The sequence below is a fragment of the Heloderma suspectum genome, chromosome 1 (assembly GCF_057233095.1).
Source record: "Heloderma suspectum isolate Gila_16-S chromosome 1, 16-S_ref, whole genome shotgun sequence".
Classification (NCBI taxonomy): Eukaryota; Metazoa; Chordata; class Lepidosauria; order Squamata; family Helodermatidae; genus Heloderma; species Heloderma suspectum.
This window is the reverse complement of record NC_139458.1, coordinates 80735354-80750082: the sequence shown is the minus strand read 5'-3', so window position 1 is coordinate 80750082 and position 14729 is coordinate 80735354. Positions and strand designations below refer to the sequence as shown.

General features: G+C 44.9%; 1 protein-coding gene across 1 annotated transcript; it reads left to right on the top strand.

The window, feature by feature from the left end:
* The first annotated feature begins 6220 nt into the window (after positions 1–6220).
* On the top strand, positions 6221–13445 carry FAM180B (family with sequence similarity 180 member B). The gene is made up of 3 exons (XM_084827697.1): positions 6221–6616; positions 9828–9895; positions 11645–13445. The coding sequence occupies exons 1-3, from the start codon at positions 6529–6531 to the stop codon at positions 12110–12112; spliced, it is 624 nt and encodes a 207-aa protein (XP_084683823.1). The 5' UTR covers positions 6221–6528; the 3' UTR covers positions 12113–13445.
* Positions 13446–14729: the final 1284 nt, after the last annotated feature.

Here is a 14729-nt window from a genome sequence, read left to right as displayed (position 1 = left end):
GGTTCTTACAGCACTGATGGATAGTCCATTCGAACCCATGGCCACGTGTTCTTTTAAGGTGCTCACTCTTAAAACAGTCTTTTTGGTGGCTATAACTTCAGCAAGGAGAGTTTTGGAGCTAGGAGCCCTCTAGGCTGATCCACAATTGTATATTTTTCATGATGATAAGATGGTGCTTCATACTGAGCCTTCCTTCATTCCTAAGGTTAACTCTGCTTTCCATAGATTCCAGGAACTTCTCTTCCATCATTCTGTCCTAAGCTGGTACATCTAAAGGAACAGAGTTGGCATAAATTAGATGTGAGAAGGCCATTGAGGTTCTGTTTAGATAGGACCGCTGCCCACAGGGTTTCTGGGTCTTTGTCCGTTTCCTTTGACTCTAAGACCTTGGGGGCTAAGGTGTCAAAGTCTTCCATTTCTAGATGGGTGAAAGAATGCAATGTGCTGGCCTATCAAACTTTAGGGAAGGACCCATGTGGGGGGATCGCTGCTCATTCCCTGAGGGGGGCATCAGCGTCTGCCGCTTTTAAGGGAGATTATCCCATCTTGGACATATGTAAGGCAGCCACATGGGCATTAGTTCATACTTTTGTTAAGTGTTACAAAAGTGACACTGCTTCTTCGGCAGACGACGCTGCTTTGAGGTGCAAAGTGTTGCAAAAGGTGCTGGCGCATTGAATGCTGGTCCCTTCCCCGCCCTCTTGATGTAAAGCTTTGTGATGTCCCAAAGTGAAGGAATGACCTCCGTGGAGCTCTGGAGAAAACAGAATCTTTCTTACCATGAATTTTTGTTCTCAGAGCTCCACGGAGGGCACTCTGCCCACCGTGCTAGGGGTCCAGCATATTATTCTGTTAAGGAGGACGAGTTTGGGGTGGTTATGGCTGCTGTCACTGCCGCATATGTGGGGAGGTAGGCAGGGATTCCTGGGTTGTTTCCTGTTGCTGGCCGGAATGCTTGCTGTTTTTCTTTGTTGGTTGGTTTTTTAAACTTGTTTTCAAGTTGATCATGTTCATATATTGTTGTTGTTGTTGTTGTTGTTGTTGCCATTGGCATAGGTTTACTTTTTTCCCCTTTAGTTGTGGGGTTGAGGTGTTTTCCTCTGCTCTACCAGTCTGGTCTGGAAGAGCAGGGTGGCTCCCTCCCTGAAGAAGCGACAAACCGACTCTGTCTACATGGTCCAGACGGAGGTGCCATCCCAAAATGAAGGAATGCCCTCCGTGGAACTCTGAGAACAAAAATGTACGGTCACAAAATTTCTGTTTTTTCAGATGATCAGGAATTTAGACTAGATTTAAATGTGAACACAAGCCCAAGGCACTTGGATTTCAGCAATGTGGTGAAGGTTAAAAGCAGGGGTGGGCAACCTCAGGGGCTCTGGGGGCCATTTTCACACACACCCTGGGGGCACACTCTGCAGGGCGCTGCTCATTCCACATGATTTGTGGGGAAAATGCGCTGTTTGCAGCCAAAATTCAACAGCAAACCGCTATGGTGTGCTCAAAGGGTCAGATTTAGTTTGAGAACAAGCTTAATTTGATCTTTTTAGCACTCCATAGTGCTAAAAATGATGATCACCCCACCACTGAATTTGGCAGCGCAGGGCTGGGGGCTGCATGTGGACTACGATCCTCCTGTTACCCACCCCTGGTTTAAAGCCCACCTCTAGACTGTATACAATTCATCTAAATGTCTAGACAAAAGTATAGGCGTCTATATAAATTATTGACCCACGTGGATTTGTGTATACTTACATCTGTTTTGAATTTAAGCATCATATTTTTCTCATCCAAAGAGTAGAGTCTGATAGGATTCGCACATAATGGTGGCAAATCGTGGGTTAACTAGTGTGTAGTGGGACACACACGCCTCAGTGTGTGCGTGCTGCTGCTTCTGCTTTGTATAATCAACCTCTGATTGGAGGTTGATTTGTGACGTGCAAACCTGGATACTGTGGTTAATTGTGGGTTAACCCACCGTTAACGTGCAATTAGTTGTTAACCCATGATTAACTCATAGTGTCTAGGTTCACATGCTATGAATCAATCTCCAATCAGGCTGATGGGAGGTTGATTTTGCAAAGCAGAAGCAGCACACGCCAGGCATGTGCCGCGGCAAATCTTCAGTTAATTAACCCATGATTTGCCACTGTTATGTGCCCACTGGCCATTGCTTCACTTCTATTGCCTCTCTTCCTAGTGAGGAGGAGGAGGAGGAGGAGAATTCAGGCCAAAGGCTTCAAAACTGAGAACGACTCCTTTCAGTTGGAAGAAAGGGTGAAAATGTAGTTGGACTGGGGTACTTGATTCTTTTTGCAAGTATACACCAAAGTATTAATGAATGAGAATGAGAGAGAGAGAGTTTAGAGAAAAGAACAACCTTAGCTATAGTGAGCTAGAGATGGAGCCCTGCACTCTTTCAAAAAATATTCTTGCAGAATTTTTAAAATTTGAAGAAAGGAAGTTCACTGTATGGAATTAGATGCATTGATATGGATTTGAGTTTTCAAATTACAATATGGGCCAGAGCTGCTGGCTTTTCATGCTGATGCAGAGAAAAACTTTGGGAAGTGGGTGTGTTGTTACCCAAAGCTTTGTCTTTCTCACAGTGGGAAAAGTCACACACATTAATTCCAGATTCCATGGAATTATAGGTCTTGAATCTCCCATAATCCTATTTTATTGAAATTCGGGGATGGAGGGAATGCCACAGAAAATTCCTATGAATGCATGGACCCATTAAAATGGTCCGCCCCAGGCGTCTTATGGATCCAAATGGATTCCTGAATGCGCTTGGGGATTCTCTGGGGCATGCCAACGGCCACTCGGTCGAGACCCTGGTGGGTGGCTGGAATGCCACAATCACTGGGGCATTAGATCGGGTGGCTCCGAAACGCCCTCTCCCCCTGAACAGGGCTCGGACTGCACCATGGTTCAATCTGCGGTTACGAGCTCTGAAACAGGAGGTGAGACGGCTAGAGCGCCGGTGGCGGAAGTCTCGCTCCAAAGACGATCAGACACGGGCTAGAGCTGTATCTTCAGCCTATCACGTGGCGGTGAAGGCAGCAAAAAAGGAATATTATGCTGCCTCCATCGCGTCTGCAGAGTGCTGCCCCAGGAGGCTGTTCCAAGTGGTCCGGAGCCTGGTCGGTCCTGTGGCTCCGGAACCAATGGAGCATTCTAAGGCCTCCTGTGAGGCTTTGGCAAGGCACTTTGCAGATAAAATTGATCAGATTAGGTGTGTTACTCTGCACACTGTGGATACAGTTAGTGAGCAAGAGGCGGCCTGTGGCAAACCGGTTTTGTGGGATCGTTTCCAGCTTCTCCCTCCTGATGAAGTGGACAAGGTGCTTTCATCTGTAAGGCCGACCACCTGCTTACTTGATCCTTGCCCATCTTGGCTCATTATGAGCTGCAGAGAGAGACTGGGTGAGGGGATCAAGGCGGTGGTGAACGCCTCCCTTGAGGAGGGAGTGATGCCATCAGCCCTCAAGGAGGCAGTGATAAGAACGCTCTTAAAGAAGCCCTCCTTGGATCCTCAAGTTCTGAACAACTTTCGCCCAGTCTCAAATCTGCCATTTTTGGGCAAGGTGATTGAGCGGGTGGTGGCGGTGCAGTTGAAGGCACACTTGGAAGAAACTGATTATCTAGACCCATTTCAGTCGGGCTTCAGGCCTGGGCATGGGACAGAAATGGCCTTGGTCGCCTTGTTGGATGATATGAGGAGGGCTCTGGATAGGGGTGAATGCTCCTTCCTTGTTCTCCTCGACCTCTCAGCGGCTTTTGATACCGTTGACCACAGTATCCTCCTGGACCGCCTGGAGGGGTTGGGCATTGGAGACACTGAATTGCGGTGGTTCCGGTCCTTCCTCTTCGGCAGGTACCAGAGGGTAGCACTGGGAGAGGAGGTTTCAGACCCGTGGCCACTTACTTGTGCGGTGCCACAGGGTTCCATCCTCTCCCCAATGCTATTTAACATCTATGTGAAGCCACTGGGGGCTATCATCAGGTGGTTTGGGGTGCAGTGTCATCAATATGCGGATGACACGCAGCTCTACCTCTCATTCAAATCTTCACCAAGGTTGGCCGTAGAATTCCTGTCCAAATGTCTGGAGATGGTGAGTGGCTGGATGGGGAGGAATAAGCTGAAGCTGAACCCTGACAAGACCGAGGTACTTTTGGTGGGAGACAAGAGGAGGCTGCGGGATGTTGACCTGGTGTTGAATGGGGTACGGCTACCCTTGAAAGACCAGGTCCGCAGCCTGGGGGTCATTTTGGACTCCCAGCTGTCCATGGAGGCTCAGGTGTCAGCTGTGAGCCGGACAGCGCTGTATCAACTCCATCTGATACAGCAGCTGCGCCCCTTCCTTTCCGACCATCTGCTCCCATCGGTAGTACATGCCCTGGTCTCCTCTCGTTTAGACTACTGTAATGCGCTCTACGTGGGGTTACCCTTGAAGACGGTTCGGAAGCTGCAGCTGGTACAGAACGCGGCGGCTTGCCTGATTAAAGGCAGCCGCCGGCGAGATCACATCACTCCAGTGCTGAAGGAGTTGCACTGGTTACCAGTTGTTTTCCGGGCCAAATTCAAGGTGTTGGCTTTGACCTTTAAAACCCTATATGGTTCCGGCCCAGCCTATCTTAAGGAGCGCCTCCAGCAACACCAGACAGGCCGCTTAACAAGATCAGCCTCAGATGGCCTTCTCTCTGTCCCATCAGCCAGGACAGCTAGACTGGTGGGGACGAGGGAGAGGGCCTTCTCTGTGGTGGCCCCCACTCTGTGGAACTCCCTCCCTAGGGAACTCCGTCATGCCCCCTCTTTAATGAGCTTCCGTCGTGCATTAAAAACGTGGTTGTTCAGGCAGGCATTTAGGGTGGGTTAGGGTATTTAAAAAAAAAAATTATGGTAAAATTTTATTGTTTTAAATTGTTTTATGGTGGGTTGTACATCGCCCAGATTGGCTGGGTGACCAGTCAGATGGGCAATTAATAAATTTAATAAATAAATAAATAAATAAAATGGCTGCTGAATCTGATTATAACAGTATCAAATCCATATTAGTGTAATACCTTCATTGAGTCAACCAAAAGACCACAAATATTGTGCAAGCTTTCAAGATTGCCAGATCTCTTCATCAGGCAAGAAGGTAGAAAAAACAATTTTGGGGGGAGGGGGAAAGAAGGGAGAAAAAATCTGACCTGATAGTGAAGTCAGAGTGTCTGCATATTCAGAGACCCAAGATGAAGTGGAGGGAGGAGAGATCTGCAGACATTCAAATTAGGTTCTACAGGTCATGTGATGGTTGGACCTGCCGCTGCCCCTAGGACTGCTGGAAACCAGAAAGGGAAAAATGTTGGATCCCCCATTTTGGATATCTAAAATCCAGCTGTTACTCAGATGTGTTTCCATTCTGGGCAAAGCACTCTGGCCTCTTTTAACAGTGGATCACAGAGAGAGATGAGCCAGTCTTTATATTATTCAAGCTGGAGATAATTTAGATGCTGTGCTAGGTTAAAAAAAGAAAAGAAAAGTCAATTGAAGCCAAATTGGGTAGCTTTATCTAGTAGTTGGAAGGGATGAAAAACCTCAAAGAATGAAGAGGTTTTTTGTTTTCGTTTTTTGCAATTATAATAGGTTTTGAAAAAGTATATTCAACTTCTTAGAAGTGGCTGTCCAGCGTGGAGAATGCTGGCTGATGGAGAAGGCTGGAGTGGTGTGTGTGTATGTTGGTTCTATAGGTCACTGTCCAAAGCTTCCCCGGCTAGACTAATGCAGTCAGTGGAGCTCCTTTAGTGTTCTGTCTGGTTCTGACTGAAACTCGGAGTGGATTTACTGCCCCACAGACATCAGAGCCACCGGCCTCCACTTGATGCAGTAGAGTTGAAGAAGTGACCTTTCTTTTTTCCAATTAATGTGGTCTGGAACCTGTGGGGCCTGCAGACACTTGCCAGCTCCACCCTCCTACAGCATGTAAGAACTGCTCTTGTATTTTAAGGCTGGAAAGCTTATGTTGCAAGAGCAAAGTGAAGCCAAACTAGCTGCAGTCTGCCCCATTGTCTTCAGGTGGCATCAATTGGCCTTTTAAGGAGGCCTAGTTCATGTCTACACATATTTCAGATCCTTGGCTTTTAGAAGCATGTTTCTTCCTTTTTAAGAGCAATGAAGCTGGCAGCCTTTTTGGGAAGAAGAAACAACAACCAGAGAGGCTTAAAATGGTGTGCCAAGAATAAAATAAGGAACAGCCTAATGCTCCAAGTGGAAATAAATGGGACTTGCATTGGCAGAGCACTTTGAGTATCTGAGCTGAAGCCTTCAACTTTTTTCTCTTTTTTTTGGCGTTATGATGAAAACTACCTTTTAGGAACTGGGAATTCAACAGCAAGCCCATCCCAGAGCTGGAATTGGAGTGAGGAAACTCTTCCAGCACTGGCTTCTGGGATTGAAAGGAGAGGGGGAAAAGAAGCTACAGTAAACAACATCAGCTTCGCCCAAAGTGTTTATCTGCAGAAGGCATAAGGGTTCTTCCCACCATGGATCAGATTCTCCAGCTGTGCTTGGGAGCCTGTCTATGGGCATCTCTGGCTCTCAGTGTGGTTTCTGGATCCCAGAGGCAGACAGGTAGGAAGTGCACCTGTGTTGGGGAAGGCTGCTTTGCAATACATAGCCAAGACATTCCTGCTATTGTTGATGCAGTTGTTCAGGCTAGGCTAGAGGGGCTGGCTGTAGATCTACAAATATTATGTGCCTGTGTGCTAGTAAAGGGTGTGTCATTCAACATGAAAATTTTGGTTTAAGCCGAAGAAAGGGTTGCTGTGCCATCAGTTTGGCAAGTGCATCCTATCCTACAACTGTAATCACTGGAGGATACACTGCATCCACCAACGTTCTCCCTTATGTGCAAGTGTTTAAGACGCTGTACACTTGTGCCAAATGGACCCCAGCAACCTTAACGGAAGCAAGGAAGGGAACCATCTTTTTCTTTCCCAAAGGCACACCTTTTTTTTCTTTCCGAAAGGAGCATCGGTGCTTTTCACATTTTTGTGACGAAGTTCAACAGATGAAGCTTTTCCCAGCTTGGGGATCTCGAGCTGGGGGAATCTGCATCTGTGGCTTTTCTGCCTCTTGCACAGCTCTAAATAATGACACACAGCCTCTGAAAAAGTATCAGACTGAGGAAAAGGAGCCTAACCTTTGCCATAGCCTATTTCTAAACATGTGCACACACGCATGGACCTACTAAAGGCTTTTTCGTGTGCTTTCTTGGAAAAACTATTGGTGACATTGACTTATCTTGTTTAATATATAGAATAAACATCAACTTGCACGGGACACTCCTAAACAGCTTTTTCCTCTCTTCTAGAATGAATACTATGTTAGCATCAGCTGGGAATTTTCCAACAGTCTTAAAACATAGCTAGTAGATCTGGGAAACCTGTCAAAAGCAGATGCTTTGTGAGATACATATTTTGGCAATTGTCTGTTTTCTTTCCATGTACTACTTCTGATAGCTTCCATTCCTGCTCTATTAACAGTGGCTGAATATTTTTGGACTTAATTTCTGTGTGTGTGTGTGTGTGAGAGAGAGAGAGAGAGAGAGGTTTGTGTGTGTGCGCGCGCATTTCACTACATTTTAGTTGCTGTTGGTTTGATACCTCCCTCTCCGAAGAATGACTTTGAATGGATGGTGGCAATATAATTGAGTTGGTAAGATATAGAATATGAAGCAGGTGCAGTGCTGCCAAATTCTGTATGGGTGAGGGGCTCTTGTTCGCCTTTAAGGTGCCACAGTGCAAGAAATTTTGAAAATCAACCTTTTAGGGGTCTCATACATTTTAACTGCCATTCAGCTATTAAAGGTATAGCTGTTAAAGGCGCCTCGCAATGCCTGCCACTGGCAACTGTAATTTTTTTTAAGAGGGTGCTTGAAAGTCGTGTGGACAAGTTTAATAAAGCAGATGCCTGAAGCTACTCCACTTTCACAATGAATTGGTTTAGTTTTACTTTATTTTATTAGAATATTTATATCCTACTTTATGGCCCTCAAGCTGTCCTGGACTATGTATTAAGGAAAAATAAATGCCGCTCCAAACCAAGCTTAATCCAAAATCACAGACATCTGGCTTTGATCAAAGAGCCAGCAGCCTGGGTGGAGATGCAGTTTCCAAGCAAAAATGCACAATCTCATCATTCTCTAAGCAACTTCTACAAGCTTTTTTTTTTTTTCTTCCCTGGGGAGATTGGAAAACTGGAAGCTGTTTACATTCAGAACAGCTACAGAAATAATAGACATTAATACTTATTATAGGGACCTCTTAGCTTAATCTGGTAGTTCCAAAGGTGAGTTTCAGAAAGTCCTTTTCTCCAGCAAGCATGACCTGAACTCTGGCTCTCTGCTGTGGGTTAGGTATCTTAAGTTTTCTATTCATCCTCTGTACCAAAAATGAAAACACTTGGATCTGGAGTTCCCACTTGCTCTTTGACTCCATCAGTATCCAGAATATTTCACATGGGTTACTGCCTGCCTTTGGATTTCCCAAGATTCCACTCCAGACCTGTTTCTATATGAAATGGCATGGGATATACTGGACAGAGCCAGTGTGGTGTAGAGTTTGGGGTGTTGGACTATGACTAAGGAGACCCGGGTTCAAATCTCCACTTGGCCATGAGACTCACTGGGTGACTTTAGGCCAGTCACTGACTCTCAGTCTAACCTACCTCACAGGGTTGTTATGAGGATAAAATAGAGAAGAGGAGGATCATGTATACTGCCTTGGGCTCCTTGGAGGAAAAAGTGGGATATAAATGTAACAGATAAATCATAAAGACAAAGATGTAACTTCTCTTACAGAATATGATCTGGCACTGCCTCTCACAACCCCCAGCAGAATGGGGAAATTGGGTACAATTATACTGGATGCTGGCAAAAAGAGAGCTTGCAACAAACCTGATATCATCTAAGTAGCTATGTCTATACCTAGATATTCATACAAATGAATTGTTCTAGCCTATGGGTTGTAACAATGAAGTACAAAAGCAGAGCAAGAACAGTAACCACAGAACCAGCTGAGTAAGAGTTTCCATAGAATACATAAAATGACTGGATAAGCTGTTGATGTAACTGAATACCCCAAATTAAAACAATATACAACAGCATGAAACTCGGGGACTTCTTGACCTTAAAACAAACTGCTTCTCTTACTGCAAATTGCATTCTTAAGGACAAAACATTTCCAAATGGTTTCTGCAGTCATTGCAGTAAGCCTCAGGAGTTATATCCCTACAAAGTCTTAGCTAAAAGTCTACTTGGGTTCCCAAAAAAGGGCAGACCTCAAACGAGATTGCCTATAGGTACCACAGCCCCTGAATCAGGCCTTAGTCTGTACAGGGTGGTGGTGAGGATCAAGTTGGAGTATTGGATAATGAGGTTACTGGCAGAAAGAAGCTTCCATTCATGTGTGAAGTCATTCCTAATCTGGCGGCTCTCAAGTCTGTCAGTTTTTGCTTTTCACTTATGGAGCTGAGGAAGCCTGAATGCATACAGGAATAATACCTCATAGCAAATAAACAAGGAAGAAATAGGATTGTGTCTCTGGGTTTGTGTAATCTTAACGGATTGTACCACTGCTTTAAATATCACACTATAACAAGTTTTATAACTGTGTGATTTTTTTATACCTCACATTAATGTCTAGAAATCCATCAAACAATAAAAATAAACCAGATACAGCAATGTATGTGAAATGAGATGGGTGAAGTGATATTGCTTACTGAAACGTGGTAGTTGATTGGGTTGTTGTTATTGTTGTTTTCCATTACTGTTGTTTTCCAGATGAGCAACTTCACCTCAGTGAGTTTGCAGATACAAACGGGCGGGAGACTGCTGACATCCTATTAGAGGTAATTTAAGCCAAAGCAATACCTTGAGGAAAACGGATGAGGGAATCCAGCCTTGCCCTGCGGCATGGAGCTGCCCTTTACAGAGCCCCAGCTCTTTCCCGCCATCTTTGCCTATTAATATGCCACTTCCCCAACCTACCCTGCCAGTACCATGGCAGCTCCAGCCTCTGGATCTACAGCTGCCCCAACCAGCCATTTTGTTGGGCCCAGGAGGAGGAAGTGGTGCTGTTAGGTAATTTTAGACTCTGGATGTAATGGTCTTATGGCAGGTGGGGGTGGGCATGGTTCTTGAAATGGTAATGTGTATTACCTCACTCACTTTAAAATGTGATAAATCAGCTCTGCTGCACTAGGGAGCCTTCCTCATTCTGCTGTGTGGGTCCCTGGACTTTTTCAGGAAGTAGAACTGTGGCCGAGAAGTCATTGTTATGATGCAACTGCGCTTTCTCTAGTACTAAGGAATGTGACTAGGCTAGGTGTGAAGATGACTGCCATGTATCCTGGAGAGGCAGCAGCAAGAGGTCCTTACAGTGGCTGGCTGGTGCTACTGATGCCTGAAGCAAATATGCCGGGTGCTCTATGGCAGGGTTAGGCAACTTGTGGCCCTCCAGATGTTTTCCCTGCAACCCCTACCAACCAAGGGAGGCTCAGAAGGTGGCAACAATGGAGACGGCCTTCGCAGGGGTGGCCCCCTGGATACAGAATGAACTCCCCACTGAGGCCCACCTGGTGCCAACGCTGTCATCTTTTTGGTGCCAGGTAAAGACCACCCCCTACTCCCAGGCATTTAATGGTATATGATGGGGCATCTATGTCTGCTGTTTTTGAACAGGTCTATGAAGAAAATATTGTTTACTTAAATTGGTTTTAGCTGTTTGCATTGTTTTAATTTTTCTGTGTTAAAAATTTTAGGCTGTTTTTACTATGTGTTTTTGTAATGCTGGTGTATTTTTATAAATTGTTGTAAACCACCCAGAGAGCTTCAGCTATGGAGTGGTATAGAAATGAAATTATCATTATCATTATCAACAACAACCCTAGTGAGGACAGCCAATGGTGAAGGATGTTGAGAGCTGTGGCCCTGCAGATGTTTGTGCCTACCCCTGCTGTATGGGCTAGGGGAGCATGGTCCTCAAGATTGTTGGGTCTTTGATTTGTGAGGCCCCACAAAGCTCTGTGTTGTTTTCTTGGCTCTTCAGTTTTTACAGAGGGAAAACTTCACAGCACCTTGTTTACTTTACTAAGGACCTTAGCTTCACTTTTACTTCAGCTCAGGCATCAAAGCTTCAGATGGTATAATTGGATTGGAACTCCTGAGAAATACTGCCTTCTGCTTTTCTAAACTATGGTCCACAAGATGGCACCCTTTGGCTCTTTCTGCTCATTAGGGTGAAATAGCTGGCTGTTCTGTAGGAAGGGGAAAGGATCTGAACTGGAATCATGTTTATTTAGTCCAACCTCTGGTCCAAAGACAAGATTCTGCATCCTTCTTCTTGCCCATTAACTCTCATGAACCAATCTTACCTGGACTGTAGAGTGCTACAAACAGAGAGAAGTATCCAAGGAGCCTTATGCAATGTTTAATAGAACTTTAAATGGTTTCAGGAATAGTTTAACACAATCCAGCTGATTCAAGCCACATGCTGCAGCAGATGTCAGTTTCCACCCTCCGAATATGGAGATCACTTGGAGCCCAAACAGGGAAAAAACTGTCCACTGACAGTCACGTTTGTACTCATTCTTTTTCAGATACTTTGGGGAGGGATTGAAATTATGGCCAATGAGACAATCAAGATTCAGGATGAGGAGCTGGCCTCCCTGCGTCCCGCAAAGCGGTTACTCCAGAGCCTCCAGCATGAGATCCCCAAGCACCCAGCTGGGATTGAGGAGCACCTGGACTACCTCTCGCAGTTAGACACCCCTCTAACTCCAGAGGAATTTGAGCAGCTCATCTTCACCACCGTTTACTGTGCTTACCAGGTTCGCTCCATCCAAGGCCTGGAAAAAAACCTCTGGATCAACCTTTTCTCCCAGCTGGTCGTTGAAATAACCCATGAGCTCTGCAAGCAATTCTGTCCCAAGGAATCTATGGATTCTGTTAGGCTTCTAGCCTCCAGGCCTTGGCAGGAAATGCCTGCCTATATTAGTGCACTGAAGAAATTCTATCGGTCCAGCCTAGCCATGACCCAAAGACACCAAGGTGACGTTCATGCATAAAGGACAGATCTTGGTCCTACGACTCTTTTATATGCACATTCAAATGTGAAAGGCCTTTTTAGGTTCATGAATGTCTGTAACATTTTCTGGGAATGTGCACAGAAATGTCACCTTTCCTGTTTTGTTTTCTCTAGTGTTGTAGGGACCGCTTAGCTATTTTTGTGGGGTTATATGACTACTAGCTCATTGTTCAAGGTCTAGGACTTCTGTCACTGATTTTTCTATAGGACACCTGCATGCTGACAACAACCCCCTGGCATTGTTTCTGGTCTTCCCCATGGCAACCTGCTTGTTCACTCAACTCTTGCTCTGGCCCAGACAATGGCGATGGTGGTAAGGAGGAGCAGGAGACGCCACTGCCTGTTTGCCCAGTGCCTTTTTGCCTGGCAAGCACGCAAGTGGTGGCAACAACGAAGAAGAGGAACAGCTGCTGATGACAATGCTGATGAGCAGGTCGGCTCACTGAGGGAGAGGGGCCCATTGAGGGTGCCTTGCCCAGGGGCCCTCCAAAGCCTGGAGCTGGGACTGGTTAAACTCATAGCATTACATGAGGACCGCTGCCTCCTTAGAACACTCACCTCCAGGGCATAGGTGTAGCCCTGAAAACAGATTATGTCCACATATAAAGACAAATTGTACCACTGGAATTACCACAGTTTGAGAGAAATAGACAGTGGCCAAGCATCAAAGATTCCTCAACTGGAGCTTGTCCGTCATTTTTGTAAAAGCTTCCTGCTAGGTAGACAGTTGTTGCATTGATGGAACAGTTAGTTCTTTTAATAAGTATAGGCTGCTCAGAAAAGAGGCTAAAGTAAACTAAAGGATGCACTGGGATTTCTTCCATCTTAGTATTTCTTCTTGTAAAATACAAATGACTGCAGGTGTATTGTGTGCAGTCAGTCTGAAAACTCCACTGCGTCAGACAAAGGTTAGCTCTACTATGTTTGCCATCCAATACATTTGAAGGAAGGGGCAGGGATTAGCAGGTTTCCTCTACATACAATTTTAATCTCTCTCATGAGCATTCCAGCTTGCTTGGCTTCATATAGGAGCAGGAGATGCTTTGTGTGATAGGAACTGAGCTGTGTGGGCATTGTAACTGTGATATCAATGCCTTGCGGGAGCTCAATTTTGAATGTATCATTAAGAATGTGCCTTCAGGTAGGTGTCTGCATGGGATTAGCTGATGTAACTCATAAACAAAAGAGGCTAGGGTGTTGCATATGTTCAACCGGAAACCTGCTGTAAACTCTAATGGTTATTTTAAAACATGAATATATAAACATGTGTATAATCTGAACCAATAAATGTCTCTCTGTTGCTTGCCCTTTTCACTCAGTCATTCATTAGTGTTTTCACATAGTACTTTTAATAGGTACCTGTGCCAAAATATCCCAGTTCTAACCAAGCAAATGCAAAAATGTGTTGGTCAGAATAAAGTATGCCAATTAACATAACTGTGCAGGACATAGATGCCCCATCACCTAAACAGTGAAACACCACTGCTTTCAGGCAGCAGAAGAATATACACTGCAGAGGAACCTGGTGAGGCCGGTCCCTTTCCATTGCTGCCACTGTTAAGGCGCTACTCCAGGCAGCCACATAGGATTGCCCAGCGATGGAATGTTTGGCTTCAATTTCAGAAAAAAAAAAAAAAGCAACTCCAGTGCCTATTAAAGTGTATACTAATGGTTTGCTTTGGAGGCACATCACCTCACTGCTGAAGACTGCTACTGCCAAGAGATTGTCATGTGAACGACCCGCATAGACACACCATAAGCTTGAACTGGTAGATTAAAGGTGCAATCCTATGTTCATTTAGACAGAAAAATGTCTTACACCTCCCAGCACTCCCCAACCACCATGGCTAGCTGGGGGATGCTGGGAGTTATAGGACATTTTTTCTGTCTAATGGTGCATAAGTCGTGCCCTCATCTGCTAAAAAAGTTGATTAATCAGTGGGGACCAATTCTGATTGCTAGGCCAGTTAAGGGTACACTTGTTTGTTTTCCATAGTATTTTGGTTTTGGGTAGCTAGTGAAGTAGATAATGTGGGGAAATTAAAGATATTTCCTTTTAACAATCAGTGGTAGACAGCTTTTGTTTATTAACTTCCACTTCAATATTTATATTGAGGTACTAGCAATACGTAAATTTATGTAAATACAATCAGTGCTTTTCAATTGGTTAAAATGCCGATGATCAATCAGCTGCATATTCTCTAAACACTGATAGCTCTAAAACAAACATACTATCCTTTACCATGAATTGGTAGGTGAGGCAGCCAGATGCTCTTGATCTACCACTACTAGGGATGTACAGATTTTGTAAAATCCATTCCGTCTGTGTTTGGTGCATTATCAGGTACCTTTCGTTCCATTGTCTGCTCATTGATGGAACTGGATTCCCCCCCCCCCAATTTCACGAATTGCTCAAATTCGTATTTGTGCATATCACACTTACGGAAATGTACAGATCCCCCCGCCCCCGCATATTTTCATGCTTTAGCCTATGGTGGAAATGTGCATTTTCAGCGGATTTTTTTTAATTTTATGTATTTTTCTACAACTAAATTTGTGTAAAATTCTGGAAAGTAAAAAATGGTCCGAAAGTCTGC

Coding starts and splice junctions, on each gene's coding strand:
- FAM180B (XM_084827697.1), top strand. CDS start 6,529: ATGGATCAGATTCTCCAGCTGTGCTTGGGAGCCTGTCTATGGGCATCT. Junction 6,617..9,827: donor TGGATCCCAGAGGCAGACAG/GTAGGAAGTGCA, acceptor GTTGTTTTCCAG/ATGAGCAACTTCACCTCAGT. Junction 9,896..11,644: donor CTGCTGACATCCTATTAGAG/GTAATTTAAGCC, acceptor ATTCTTTTTCAG/ATACTTTGGGGAGGGATTGA.